Genomic DNA, 14,643 nt, shown 5'->3' on the forward strand with positions numbered 1-14,643 from the left:
TTGAACTGCATAGACATCTAGATAAGTATTTTTTTCCTTATTATTAGGCAAATTTGGGACTTGAGAGGGAGGAGATGAGAGAAAAAGAGTTCTTTTTTGTAAAATTACCAAAAGCCTAGTACTTTCAGAGGTTTTATATCTAAGAAAGGTTCCCTGCTACTGTTTTTTTCTTGTTAAATAACAGTCACTCAGGGATGACTAATGCATTATATTCCGGGTTTTGCAGAATTTTCTAATTATGGGTTAGAATTTAGACACAATGCAGAGAAGGAAAAGAACACAAAATGCATCATCTTCTGTTAGGCACAGGGGAGAATTGCAGATCATAATGAGATTAACTGTTGATTATATTTGTGAGGGGAGGAAGTGATGAAGTTGGCACAGCAGGTGATTCGGCCCATTGCTTTTTGGTTTTTTGGTTCTTTACCTTCTCCAGCGGCATAATTGCTAAGCATTTAACTATCTGCTGTGTAGCAGTTATAGAATTCATTGTAGACAACAATAAATCACAGAAATTTACTGGAAAAAAATATGTTGCCACTGATTTTCAATTTTTTTTGGTGCCATGCTGAAACATACTTGACAAGTACTTAGAATATAATCATAGAATGTGCTTCTGATGTTTTGCATTGCCTTTGTATTAAAACTACATAATAGGGACTTAGGTGTAGTATAAAAAAAGCTAATTCTGTTGTATTTTCTTACTTTTCCCTTATGATAATTGAAAATATAAAGTAAAATTACTGTTATCACTTGAAAAAATAAAGTAGTACTGTTGGTCATGCTACTAAAAATTTTTCAGTATGACCAAAATGTTGGGGGTTTTTTAAAAAAATAAATATTTTAATACACTACCTTTGTGAAAGGAAGTTTAATAAAGTGTCTGTATTTTTATGCTCTAGCCTTCAATATTCTCCTCAACTCTGAGCATGTGGTGTGTTTTGTCCAGGAATACTATTCGTGCTTTCTTTGCCTTTGTAATAATATTTCAGTGAAAGTTGCTAAGTACATTTTGTATCTTCACTGGAATATCTTTACTGTGAAGTTTGCAAGAGTTAAAATATTGAATTTAGTAATCTGTGGTTCTCATTTTAGAGAAATTTTTTTGTGTAGTATCAGTTAAATTATAGGCTATTGTTCTTCTAGGTCCAGACTTGAACCTGAGCAGACCAATGTGTCCAAATCACCTCTGTCCCCTGAAAAATCTTCATTAAATCCTTTGGATGATTCTGAAGAAAAACTTTCTGCTGAGGAAAGTAAAGGTAGGAATAAAATGTAGTTATATTCTACTTTTTGTGGCAAGGCCTATCTGGTCAATAGTACTTCCTTCTTGTTAGAAGGGCCAGTTGCTGTGACTTGAATCTTCCTTGAGCTGATCAGGCTTTTGAGAAGCATGTTGTGAGACTGACTCCAGGGCCATACAGAGGGTGGATTCATGTGAAGTGGGTGCTCCACTTCTGGATGAAGACTCTAATACTGAATTATCGCACAGCGTGTGAACATTTTCTGATATGTCATTGCTTATCTTCCTAACCAGTTTGTACTTCTGCAGCCCTATCCGCCCCTGATGCTGAATTTATTGTAAGAAGTACAGCTTTTGATTATGTGCTGTTTCTAGTGGTTACTACCTTTTATAGTCTGTCATAAGTGATGCAGCACACAGGCATATAGACGAGTTTCACCTTAACATGTTATCAGTGTTTTGCAGCTGTGAGCTGGTGCCACCAGAGAAGCAGCAGCATAGTAGCATCTTCATTGCCCTGTGTTCTTTCCTTGTCACCGAATGCCCCCGCAATCTCTGGAAGTGTGCACTCCCACCACATAGTGTCATCACAATTTTTAGCTCCAAAAATCTGTACCGCACCATGGAAAATACTGTTCTTTGGTTGCCTCAGACACAGCAAACCACTGCAATAAATAGAAATGCAGCTTTGTTTATTGCATGTTAATTTTGATTATTTCAGTTTTCACTTTTATGAGTTTATGCTTTAATTTTTATGAGAAAGTAGGGGTCCTGCCACACAAGTGATGATGATGGAGTCCTTATGAGGGATTGCTGACTAGACTAGAACATTATGGAACTTGTATATCAAAATGAATCTGTCTGAAACAGTTTGTAAATGCACACAGCCTGTGATTCCTCACATAAGGATAAGTGCTGGTTGCTGCTGCTTATAGAAATCAGCCTTGTGACTTTGCTGGTAGGTGGTTGTCGAAGCGTGAAAATAACATGAACAAGATGACTAGGAAACCAGAAGCTCAGTTTAAATCTTGCAGCCTTTGATTTTTACTTTTTTTCCAAGTAACTTTTCAAATTTTTAAAAAACTGGAGAAATTATCACATTAAAAATAAACTATTTCATATTCAGGATGCTGATGGTTTAGAGAATGGTGATAGTTTGTTTTTATGAATTAGCCATCGTCAGCATGCCTGGGTCCCTTGTGTTAAATCTCTCTGTAAAGATACTTCTGAGAACAGCTTGTGGTCCTGTCCATAATTTGAACACTGGTGAACAGCTGAATGTCTTACTTGGCGTGCTAAAGCACAACTTTGCTTGTGTCTGGGTTTTTTTGGCAGAAACCAAAACAAAATGTGGTTACTTTTGTTTCGAGGCAAAGCACCTGTTTACATTAGAATTACAGTGGACATGCCTCATGGTAGGAAAATAGTCTCTCTGGAGATTGCTTTTATATGCTGACAGTATTTATTTACATATTAGAAATTTGACAGTTTATGGAAATAAATGTAAATAATGAGTAGCTTTTGAAGTGGTCCACAAGCTTAGCAGCTGTCTCCTTTCAGCATGGAAAAGGGTTCAGAGGATTTGATGATTATTTTGTATCTTCATCATGAGTTAACTGCTCCTCTTTCTGAATCAGAAATGTAGTTTGGCTTTTGCCGGTTGAGTTGCAGAAAAGCATTATTGTCAGCTCTTTGAAAGCTGCAGAGAGCCCGAAATGTACCACAGTGACAGGAAGAACCCAAGGGCGATACATGTTTCTTGCTTGCCTCTTACCATAAGTATATTTGCTTATTAGCAATCACATTGGATACAGGTGCTGTTTTTTTAACAGTGCTGAGAGTGCCTGAAAGTAATTGGTTCCTCTGGGATAAAACAGGAACATATCTTTTTTTTTTCCTCCATAAACTAATTATCTTATTTTGTTTGAATACAGTAAATAATTCCTTGTAATTCTGATAAAATATAAATACATTGATTACCTAAACAAATTAGTTTTGTGTTTCTGTGAAATAGACTTGAAATACTGATAATACTCCACAGAAAGAAACAGAGTCAAATACTTTCTAAAAATCTTTAAAGATATTCTTGGGTTTATTTCTTATTACTCAAAAGAAAGAACTGATCTTTTTTTTTTTTTTAATTTATTATATTCCTTATCCACATCCCTCATTTGTAACACTGCCACTGTTTGTGCATCCTGGTTTTTTTGTTAGGAAGCCAAAAAAAAATGTATAAAGGAGACATACACAACAATACTCTTTTATGATATTTATTTTTCAAGAGTTTTCACAAATACTATTGTGAAGGATAAAAGGGAAAACTTCTCCTAATAACCGTTTCCATATATGTGTTTATCAATAGGCCTACTCCTTTCAGGGGCTTCTCAAGACAAGTTAGTATCTGAATGTTGATGCATCAGTGCTGCATATGCAATTGAAAAAAAATAGGTTTAGAAGGTTATAACAAAATAAATTAAAATAATCATAAATGCCTGAAAAAATTTACTGGGATAAATAGGAAGCCTGAATGTATGAAAAAATAAAAGCTAAATCTTTCTGTATTTTAATTTGAAACCTGCATCTGATAAGTCCAAGCAGGTTCAGCGTTGATCCATTGTGAGGTGGTGCAAATCTCTGAGTTTTTTAAAAATGTCACAGCCACTGGAGAGAACAGAGGCCTTCTCAAGGCTGCAATCTTATTGTGAGGTTTTTAAACACTGATGCTAAAACAGCTTCAGAAACAGTAGATTCCTCTAGCATAGTTTCTTTTCTTCCCCATTCTAACTTCTTTGTCTATAATCAGAAGTATATAATTAAGCCTAAAATTAAATCTTCCAGAAGGGAATATCCCAGAAATAGCCATTCAAGATCTTTTATGCCCGACTCCTGCAAAGATTTATGCAGATGATTAGCTTTAATCAAAGGGGAAGTACTACTCAAATATATAAAGCAGCTTTGATGTGTTGTGGTTAATTTGTGGGATTGGAGCTGATTCCTGTTATATGCAGGAAGACCCCTTGCACAGTGTGGCGTGGGATTTGAGCTGTAACAGGAAGTTTGAACAGCATGAGGAGATAGAGTTTGTCCTGTGAACTTTGCACAAATTATCTTTGAAATTCTATTTCTAGTTTTTGGAATGAGTAGCTGGTGGTACTGTCAAGTCTCATTGGAAGATAATAGACTTGCATATAGACTGTTATTTTGAAAATTGTGTGGTTTTGTCTGCTGAAAGACAACTGCTACAGTATTTTGTGCCCTAAAAACTCTTAGTGCATTGTGAGTTGTTTTACATCTTTCACTGTCAGTATGTTAGTGCGACTCCTTGTAGTTCACAAAATTAAACATGCATGTAGGCTTTTGGCCCAGTTTGGACGTTAAAGGTTGTCAATGTAACTTCATGCTGTAAATGTAGAGTGAATCTCAGTTACTGACAAAGGAGATACAACAATTTCATCAGCAGTCTAACATGGCTGAAAAGTTATTTTCACTTTACTGTTCAGTGTCCTGTATTGTCTCAGGTGTTTGGTGGTTCTTTTACAGACAGGAATCTGCCTGATGCCCAAAGTAACCTTGGATTATGGGGGGATGGCAAAGGAGAAGATGAGCTGTCACCTGAAGAAATACAAATGGTAAGTTTATCTTGTGTCTTATTATCTGTTTTTTTGTATTTTCTGCTGTATTCATATGTGTTAAAAATTAATTTTTAGCATTCATTTTATGCAGAATAATGCCATAACAAGATACATCTTTTGCATGTGTCCTCCTGGTTCTTCTAGTAGCAACTAATATTTAACATTGATACAAAATATTTCCATGGAGACATGAAATTAGTACAACTAATTTTCAGCAATTGTAATTAAAATTGCTTTTTTAAAGTAACAATCCTTAGTTGCTTTTTTTTTAGTCAGGAAATAATAGAAGTCAAGGCAACATCAGAAGAAGCATTATGAAACTTCTGAAAGAATAAAATGTTGACCCTTTTTTTCTCAGATGGTTTTTAGGGCACAACTTAAGCAGTTTTACTATTTAAGTATAGCTATGAAGTTATACTTCATTTTATTTCTTTTTATTTTCTTATTATCAAGATCAGAAGGAATAGATATCTGTCACAACAGAATTTTGTGAATTTTAACTTTTTTGCATTTCCCTGTTATCAGCATGTTTATGTATTGATTGATCCAATTCTGCTTACAGTTGAACTGATAAAGTAGAAAATTTCTGACAAAGGCATGGTTGCTGACAACTTGTCAGATTTTTTGATTATTCCTAAAATGTATCATTTTGAACATAGCTCAAAATTCTTAGAAAACCTTTCTACATAAGCACACATTGCCTTGAGTTTATTATAAAGTAAGAAAAAAAAGATTTCAGTCAGTAGCTGTGCGGATTTCAGAACAGTGAGCTTCACTAACGGAAAGGGCTGATGCAGAATGAGTTTATGAAGTTTCCTTGGCAGTTATTAGAAGTGTTCCCAGACATGATATGCATCACCCTTCCAGTCAGAGATGAGTAAGTTGCATGGAATTATGGTTTGGTTTGCTAAAGAGAAAAGGTTTTTCAGAGGCTGCTATGTATGCTCTCATATTGTTCTTGAGTGCCAGTCTAAAATCTGAAGGCTCGCTCCTGCTTTCTGTTTTCTTATTAAAGAGAATTCTTTGCATATTTTTATTCTCCTATTTTTAGTCAGAATCCTATTAGCCCCCTTGCTTCCAGAGGAACGGGGGAAATGAGCATTAAAGGTGATGGCTCTGACTGACTGCTAAATGGGGGTTGTGTTTTATAGGCCTCACACTGTAATTAAGTTTTAAACATGTTACATCCCTTGTCATGGTATTTTGGGAATAAATACATTTCTTTTTCATGAAATCCTATCGTACCTTTTTACTTTTCAGAGTAAGGCTGCAGAGAAGGGGAAAATCTGTGTTCATAGTTTAATGATTTGAAGGATTTTTGGACTCCTAAAATCTCCAATCTGAAACTGCTTATTAGGCACTACTTGGGGGTTAGTACTGATAGTAAAGAAGTAGAATTGAAAAAAGCATACAAAGGGAGGTACCACTACAACACCCTCCTCTCACCAGAACAGCCTTCCCCAGTGAGGGTCATTTCTTGTCAGGTAGGTTTTTACTGTTGGCTTTGAATACGTAGTATAGGAGTTGACAAACTATAAACAGAGTTGTATATTTTTGTAATATGTAAATGCTGCCACAATATGTAGATGCTCAGAGCTGCACAAGCCACCTCTCTGTTCTGTGGACAGATTTTTTTTTTCCTAGGGTTGTTGTTTTGGTTTGTTTTAAGAACAATTAGCTGAATTACAAACACTAGGGATGTATGTGGTGACTATTCCACAGCAAAGGTGCTCTTTCAGTGCCTTTTTGAGGAGTCGTACAGCTAAGAGCTGACCTTTATTAGTAAAAGTTGGATTCTATATAATTTCATTCCTAAAAGACTTTAAATTCACTAGATCCGTTATTCTGATTTTCAGGTAAATCTGTGTCCAAGGTATAACTAGATGTAGGTGTAACTAGGATATAATTTGAGCATTTGAATGCACATTGGTTTTTTCATTGCTCAGCTAAATCCTTTAGGTTATGCAGGGAGAGGTTAAAGTTATGCAGGGACAGGTTAATGTTATGCAGGGAGAAAATCAGAAGGGCCAAAGCCCACCTAGAACTTAATCTGGCTACTGCAGTAGAAGACAATAAAAAGATGTTTTTAGAAATGTATTGGCAACAAAAGGAGGGCTAAGGAGAATCTCCATCCATTCCTGGATGCAAGGGGAGACAGTATCAAAGGCTGAGGACAAGGCTGAGGTACCTAATATCTTCTTTGCCTCAGTCTTTAATAGTAAGACCAGTTGTTCTCAGGTACCCAGCCCCCTGAGCTGGATGACAGGGACAGGGAGCAGAATGAAGCTCTCATAATCCAAGGGGAAATGATCAGTGGACCTGCTTTGCCACTTAGACACACACAAGTCTATGGGTTTGAGTAGGATCCACCCAAGGGTACTGAGGATGCTGGCTCAAGTGCTCACTGAGGCACTTTGCATCATTTACCAGCAGTCCTGGATAACTGGAGGGGTCCCAGTTGACTGGAGGTCACCAGACATGACACCCATCAGCCCAGAAGGGCTAGAATGAGGATCTGGGGAACTACAGCACTGTCAACCTTACCTCAGTGCTGGGGAAGGTCATGGAACAGATCATCTTGAGTGACATCATGCAGCACTTGCAGGACAACCAGGGGATTAGGCCCGGCCAACATTGATTCATGAAAGGTGGGTCCTGCTTGACCAACTTGATCTCCTTCTAAGACAAGGTGATTCACTTAGTGGATGAGGTAAAGGCTGTGGGTGTGTCTACCTGGACCTTAGTAAAGCCTTTGACACCACTTCCCACAGCGTTCTCCTGGAGAAACTGGCTGCTCATGGCTTGGACAGGTGCACTCTTCTCTGGGTAAAAACGGTCAGATGTCCAGGCCCAGAGAGTGGTGGTGAATGCAGTTAAATCCAGCTGGTGGCCAGTCACCAGTGGTGTCCCCCAGGGCTCAGTACTGGGGCCAATCCTGTTTAATATCTTTATCAATGATGTGGACAAGGGGACTGAGTGCACCCTCTGTCAGTTTGCAGATGACACCAAGTTGGGTGGGAGTGTTGATCTGCTGGAGGGCAGGAAGGCTCTGCAGAGGGATCTGGACAGGCTGGATTGATGGGCTGATGCCAATTGTATGAGGTTCAACAAGGCCAAGTGCCAGGTCCTGCCCTTGGGTTACAACAACCCCAGGCAGTGCTACAGGTTGGGGTCAGAGTGACTGGAAGACTGCCCATTGGAAAAAGATCTTCAATCCTGTGTTCGGTTTTGGGCCCTTCACTGCAAGAAGGATATTGAGGTGCTGGAGCATGTCCAGAGAAGGGCAATGGAGCTGGTGAAGCATCTGGAGCACAAGTCCTATAAGGAGAGGCTGAGGGAGCAGGGGTATTTAACCTGGAGAAAAGGAGACTCAAGGGAGACCTTATCATTCTCTACAACTCCCTGAAAGGAGGTTGTATCCAAGTGGGGGTCGGTCTCTTCTCCCAGGTAACAAGTGACAGGACAAGATAAAATGCCCTCAAGTTGCCCCAGGGGAAGTTTAGATTGGATCTTAGGAAAAATTTCTTCACTGAAAGAGTTGTCAAGCACTGGAACAGGCTGCCCAGGGAAGTGGTGGAGTCACCATCCCTGGAGGGATTTAAAAGACATGTAGACGTGGCACTTAGGGACATGGTTTAGTGGTGGCCTTGGCAGTGCTGGCTTAATAATTGGACTTGATCTCAAAGGTCTTTCCTATCCTAAACGGTTCTATAAGGAGGGTAGGTTACACAACTGCTGTGTTGGTTTTAAGCTGGGATATTTTGTGTCAAATCATACTTAACAAATCTCAGTCATGGTTCTGTGATCCTTCCTGTAGATAAAATAATGAATTAAAGCCCTCTTATATTGCTAGAGCAGCAATTTCTATCAGTATTTTATCCTCAGGAGAGAGCCTGACATTGTTCAAAATGTTTGTAGGTTATTGCATGATTTGCACAATAAATTTCAGTTTATAACTCTGAGTACAGGTGTATTAAGGGTTTTTATAGTTACTGTGAGCAGATATCTTCTGGTTGCATTGACTGGGGGAAAATCTGGCTCTGACGTTTAGAGTTGTGAAAATATCTACTTCTATCTTTTTTTGGTTGGTTATGTCTTAAATTCAGGAACTGTCATAAAAGAGGCTACTTCAATAAGCCATAAATCTTTGAGCTATACTGACTGCTAGAGCTTGGTTTTGGGTTCCCATCATGTAAATCCCTTTGTGACACACTGGTATATGATGTGTTCAGTGCTCTAACCCTTTGTTCAATTGACTGTTTTAGCATATCTTAACTGCTGTCTGTGCCAAGTGCTTCATCAGCTATGATTTCAAGTTGCAAAGATAATTTATTAGTTTAGAAGGTAATCTGTGCCAGTGGAGGGTTTTAAGTATCAAAGGGACTTTTTAAAGAATACTTTCTCAAGTGGATTTGTGCTATTTGTAAGGGATTAAAATCATTCACTGTTTCTTTATTAAAATTTGTCTTCTAAATTAGTTGTAATCTCAGTTTTACTAAGGCAGCAAAATAGGGAATTTCTGATGCTGAATATTTTACAGAAATACTTATCCTTACAGAAGTCAGAAAAACAATTACAGCTTCGTGGCCCCACTTAGTCACTCAAGGAGCAACCAGTCATCGTAGTGCTGGATCTCATGGCTCTGTTTCACTGCTCTGTTCCTTGGCTTTGTTGTGAGGTGACTCTACCAAAACCAGCCATACAATGGTGTGAACATAAAGGAGTGCAGTGATGAAACACCTTTAGCCATCTACCGCTGTGAAGTAAATATCACTGTATTTTAGGCAATTATATTTTAACAAATGGTCTGCTCTGTAGGCAGAGTCACTACAGACAGCAGTGACTTGCAACACTGATATTTTCTTATTTAACAAAACCATTGGATCTTTAGAGTGGAAATCAGTGGGACTTCAGGGAACTGTGCAGTATGTTGCTCTGTTCCCCCTCACCTCATGGGGCTGGACACCTTCCCTGAGGCCTCTACCCCACAGTGAAGGTGACAGTGCCCAATAACCCTCCTCTTAGACTCTCTGGAATCCTTTAGCCAAAGAGAGAAAGCTATACTTGCCAATCAGGTAGACAGTGACCTCTAGTACAAAAAGAAATCTGTATGTTAAAGAAATAAGTAATTTTTCTTTATACTTCATGACGTAAATTGCCCATGTCAGAAAACTAAACTTTATGAGATTCACTGTTACCCTTCTTCGAACTCATACCTGTCATTTAACACTTGCTTCAGTGAGATTAAATGTACAAATTTCTGATTTTTAGCAGTAACAACTTCACCTTAAGGCATGCAGGTTGACATTTAATATGCTGCTTACAGAGAGTCAGGTACTGTTTCTCTGAGGCTCTGATGGGCCTGAAGCAAGATGAAAAATATTACTGCACAAAGTGTGGGGGACAGTGGCAGTGTGGGAGCCCTCATCACGTGGTTTCCAGTAAGATCCACTAAGACATGGGAGACCCTTCTCTCCAGTATTATGGCTGTGCAGATTTTGTTTCCGCAAATCTTGTCATCATAGTTGCTGCATGGTCACTTGTTCTGTAACAAGTCCCAAATTATCTGAGAGTCGTGTACGCTTGAAAAGCCAAAGCTTATTTTCCTGCATAAAGCCTTCTATTTGACAAATGCAGTGCTAACAATATATTTAAATGTTTCATTAAATACTCATGAGTTTTAATTGAAAGAGCACTTTTGGAATAACTAAAGCCAATGCATTTGTAAAGTATTTCATACTGCAGCAAAATCTAAAGGCTCCTAAATTCATTCCACCGGCAGTACATGAATGTGAAGGACAGCGCAAAGATGGCATGAAGAGAATCACATGCTTTCACAAGCATGAAAGATTTCTCCACTAAAATTTCTAAAATAATATAGGAAGGACAGATTCATCTAGTATATCATTCCTTACTGCAAAGTAACTTGAGTAACTTTAAGATTGTTTTAGTTGAGACATACTGTAATGGATGGCAAGGAAAGGGTGGGAGTTGGTTGATCGCTGTGGGCATTAAGAAAGGTCCCCAAGTCCAGGCATGTGAACTCATGCGTGTCATTTCCTCCCTTTTTCCAGTTTGAACAGGAAAACCAGAGACTTGTTGGTGAAATGAACAATCTCTTCGATGAAGTCAGGTACAATTTTCTGTTACTCAGCAGACTGGGGCACGTGCTGGTCCCATGTCCTGGACAACACCCACATGCAGTGTACTGGCTGCAGGACACCTGCCTGCACCAACTGGAGTGGTGTGGGAGGAGGTGGCATGAAACAGGAGTGCCCAGGAAAGGTGCTGTGTGCTGTCCCACAGAGTAAAGAATGATTCTGAGGGTCACACAAACTATCCAGAATAGTACTGGTTAAATTTGGAAGGTTTACATTCTCCCTTACCGAAGTTTTAAAATACTAAGTTTTCCACTCATATCCTGTGGTTCACTGCATACACAGACAGCAGTGGGGGAGGTGCCACAGCTCATAGTAGCATATGAAGAGGATATGTCAAAATCAACTGCTTAGTGCCCACCATGGATGTTGTTATGTGAGACAGAAGAAGGGAGACAGGTGAACCCCTGGCAGTGAAGGCAGCTCGCTGAGCGCTGCTGGGTGATGCCTTTTCCAGGGCTTCTCTATGGGCTGGTTGTTTTCCAACCAGGAACGTCTGAGCCCTGATCACAGACTAGTGCTGCCCCACTGACGGCTGACAAAACAGTGGCCTCCTGAACAGCCACTTACTGGGCTGGAGAGTCTGAATCTGCAACAGCAACACGTTTGCACTTAGTTTCTAATGGAGTATTTCTCTTCTTTGCCAAGACAAATTGAAGGAAAAGTGGTGGAAATCTCCAGATTACAAGAGATATTCACTGAGAAAGTCTTGCAACAGGTTAGTGTATTTTAATACTGCAGCAGCAAATAAAGCTTGAAGATTTTCTTGAGACTATTTTGCTCTTGCTTGCCTGCAATGTGTAAACATAAGATTAATGAATCTTTGGTGCAAATGTGAAGGAAGAGATTTTTGTTTGTTTTTCAAATTCAAAATCAAGATATTCACTGTTGTTACTTATTAGTATGTACCGGGAATGGAAAACACAACATGTGTTAGGATGATTCCTCTGCCTCAGAACTGGTGTTCTGTTAAATGTGTTATTTAATAATATCCTTTCTGGAAGTGCTGCCACCTCTTCCAAAAGAGCTGGGAAATATCAGACAGGTTAAACTTGATTCTGGATAAATGGGAGACTTCCTGTTGATCTTGGTGGTCTCCATTCAGGCTCATAAAATCACAGATAAAGAAATTGCAACTTAATTGTAATTACTCTATACCTTTGCATCAATGAAACAAAGATTTTAGTAATACCAGATTTGATTTTATTTTTGAGTTCTGCTTGTTCTCCAAGTGCTTGGAAGTGGTTTTTTCCTAACTTTCATTACTGTTTCTCAGTTTTATTTCTTTTTTTAAACAGGAAACTGATATTGACAATATCCATCAATTAGTTGTGGGTGCAACAGAGAATATCAAAGAAGGCAATGAAGACATAAGAGAGGTAATGTCTTGAAGTTGTGTTTTAAACTCGTTTCTATTAACTTGCAGTTTTTCCCAAGTGTTGCTTTAAACAGCACGTGAGAGCTCCCCCACAGGACCGGTGCAGTGGGTGCTGGGGTGTCAGGACATGGGTTTGGGAAAACTGTTCAAGTTAGCTGAGGTTCTCATTAGTTCTAACTATGATCTGAATAGCTCACAGGTCTGCAGAAATCTACTTGGCCTCATCAATTTTTTAAATATGAAGGTCACTTGGCTTGCATTTAAGCACCTGTGAAGTTGGTTTTAAAAAAAAGCTGGGGAGGGGGCAGAAATTGCAGACTACAATAAAAGACAGTGCTGAAATGGTTGAAACTAGAGTTAAATGCTAAGCATTAGCAGAAGAGACTCTGCAATCCTGAACACTTCTCACATGTTCCTAGTAAAAAATCTCTTCCACTGTCTTACTAATTAGAAGGAAAGGATGTTTTCTTTCAGTAACTGAGATTTCAATAAAAAGAGAGTTCCTAAATTAGGCTATTGAGTAAATGGCCCTCCTGAGAGCACACAGAAAAGGTATCTCAAGGATGTTATTTACTGCTCTGCTCTCCTGAAAAGTGCATCAAATGTGGCAAGAACTGAAGTTATTTTTGCTTCATTTTTCACATTTTTAGGTAGAACTAAGTTTCCTAAACCACACTGAGAAACTAGCAAAAGGTGCTAAATACAAAACTTTGTCACTCACGTTGATGTTTCTACCATGTAAAAAAAAAATCTTCCATCTGTAAATCTGAAAATGAGAGTGAAAACCAGGTCCCCTGGTACATGCTGGTCTCAATTTTGGGAAGAAGAACCCTAGAAAAATACTTGCTGTGAGAGCACTCACTGTGCTATATCAACCTCCATAGGTGTCAGGGGGTTTTTTGTTTGGTTTTGGTGGTTTTTCATTTGTTTAACTCAGATGTTTATTAGAAAGATGGAATTTCACTTTTGGAACTTGACACCAATCTAGAAGCATGTACTTTTTGATGTAGTTCTTAATGTTTTGAGTTCCATTGCATGGGATCTTGGGATTTTCTTTTTTCTTCCTTAAATGTCTGGTTTGAAAATTTTGAGTGCGACTTCACTGATAAATCTAAAGAGGTACAGCCTATCTGACCTGTATTTACCTGAAATTAAGGGCAAATTATGTTACTTATCATAGAATCATAGAATCAGCCAGGTTGGAAAGGACCTCTGAGATCATTAAGTCCAACACTTGATCCACTACCACCATGGTTACTTGTCACGTGGGAGGGAAGGGTGATGCCCCTAACAGGCATCCTGGGTTGCTATTGTTGAAATTCTGTGTGTTTACTGGTGATGGTAACAGGGATAACCTTTTCCTCACAGGCCATCAAAAACAATGCTGGATTTAGAGTGTGGATCCTATTCTTCCTTGTGATGTGTTCATTTTCCTTGCTTTTCCTGGACTGGTATGATAATTAATTAAACATACTATTGTCTACATGCTTTGTTTGTAAAACTTTTGACTTTTTTTCCAATGGAGTTGGGTATATGGCATACCTACATATTTTATGCATTTTTTCATACCTCTGTGATGGAAATATTTTCCAATAAATAAGTGTGTGCATATATCCATTAGTGCAGAGGGAACTAATAGCCTTCATTTTAAATCCGTTTGTCAAATATAAAACCACGCTTAATCCTTCAGAGAACACTCTTTAAAAGGGCTGGGAAGAAAGCTACAAGCTGGAGCAGAGCTAATGGAAGAAAAAAATAACAATACTGGTTTTGTCACAGCCACGCACCTGTGATGTTGAAAGTCCAGCTCCCATCCCAGAGCGAGAGAGAAGTGTTACTGTGCAAAAGTGTCTACACTGTCTCAGGTGTTTATTTACCACTTCAGTACACAGTGATCACTTTGCACATCTATGACCTCTACTTCTAATCCTTTGAAACTACTTGACTGAGAAATCAGCTTCATTTTTTAGTAGCAATAATGATAAGGAGTCAACTAAAGAGCTTTACTTCTAGGTGAAAAGAGAGAATACAACATAGACAGATTGTGCAGTGAAACAGATGTTCTGGGATGCTGGAACAAAGCCGAAGGATAGACAATATTAAAAGTCCAAGTACTAAAACTGGGAGCAGTTTGTTAACTAAAAAAAAAAATACCTCAAAACCAACTGTACATAAGAATCAATAAACTCCCTCCTATTAAATCAGAGGAAAAATGGTTTTGACTTCAAGAAG

The 14,643-nt window shown here is 38.6% G+C and overlaps 1 protein-coding gene across 1 annotated transcript in view; it reads left to right on the forward strand.

The window, feature by feature from the left end:
* Positions 1-14,024, forward strand: part of STX18 (syntaxin 18) — a 59,538-nt gene extending 45,514 nt beyond the window's left edge. Inside the window, exons 6-11 of the mRNA XM_027686680.1 lie at positions 1,147-1,262; positions 4,784-4,872; positions 10,950-11,008; positions 11,682-11,751; positions 12,332-12,412; positions 13,780-14,024. Of these exons, the coding sequence (XP_027542481.1) occupies positions 1,147-1,262; positions 4,784-4,872; positions 10,950-11,008; positions 11,682-11,751; positions 12,332-12,412; positions 13,780-13,875 (511 nt within the window). The 3' untranslated portion in view covers positions 13,876-14,024. The remainder of the gene's footprint in view (positions 1-1,146; positions 1,263-4,783; positions 4,873-10,949; positions 11,009-11,681; positions 11,752-12,331; positions 12,413-13,779) is intronic.
* The last annotated feature ends 619 nt before the right edge of the window (positions 14,025-14,643 follow it).

The sequence above is a fragment of the Neopelma chrysocephalum genome, unplaced genomic scaffold (genome assembly GCF_003984885.1).
Source record: "Neopelma chrysocephalum unplaced genomic scaffold, ASM398488v2 Primary Assembly neopelma1_71, whole genome shotgun sequence".
NCBI lineage: Eukaryota > Metazoa > Chordata > Aves > Passeriformes > Pipridae > Neopelma > Neopelma chrysocephalum.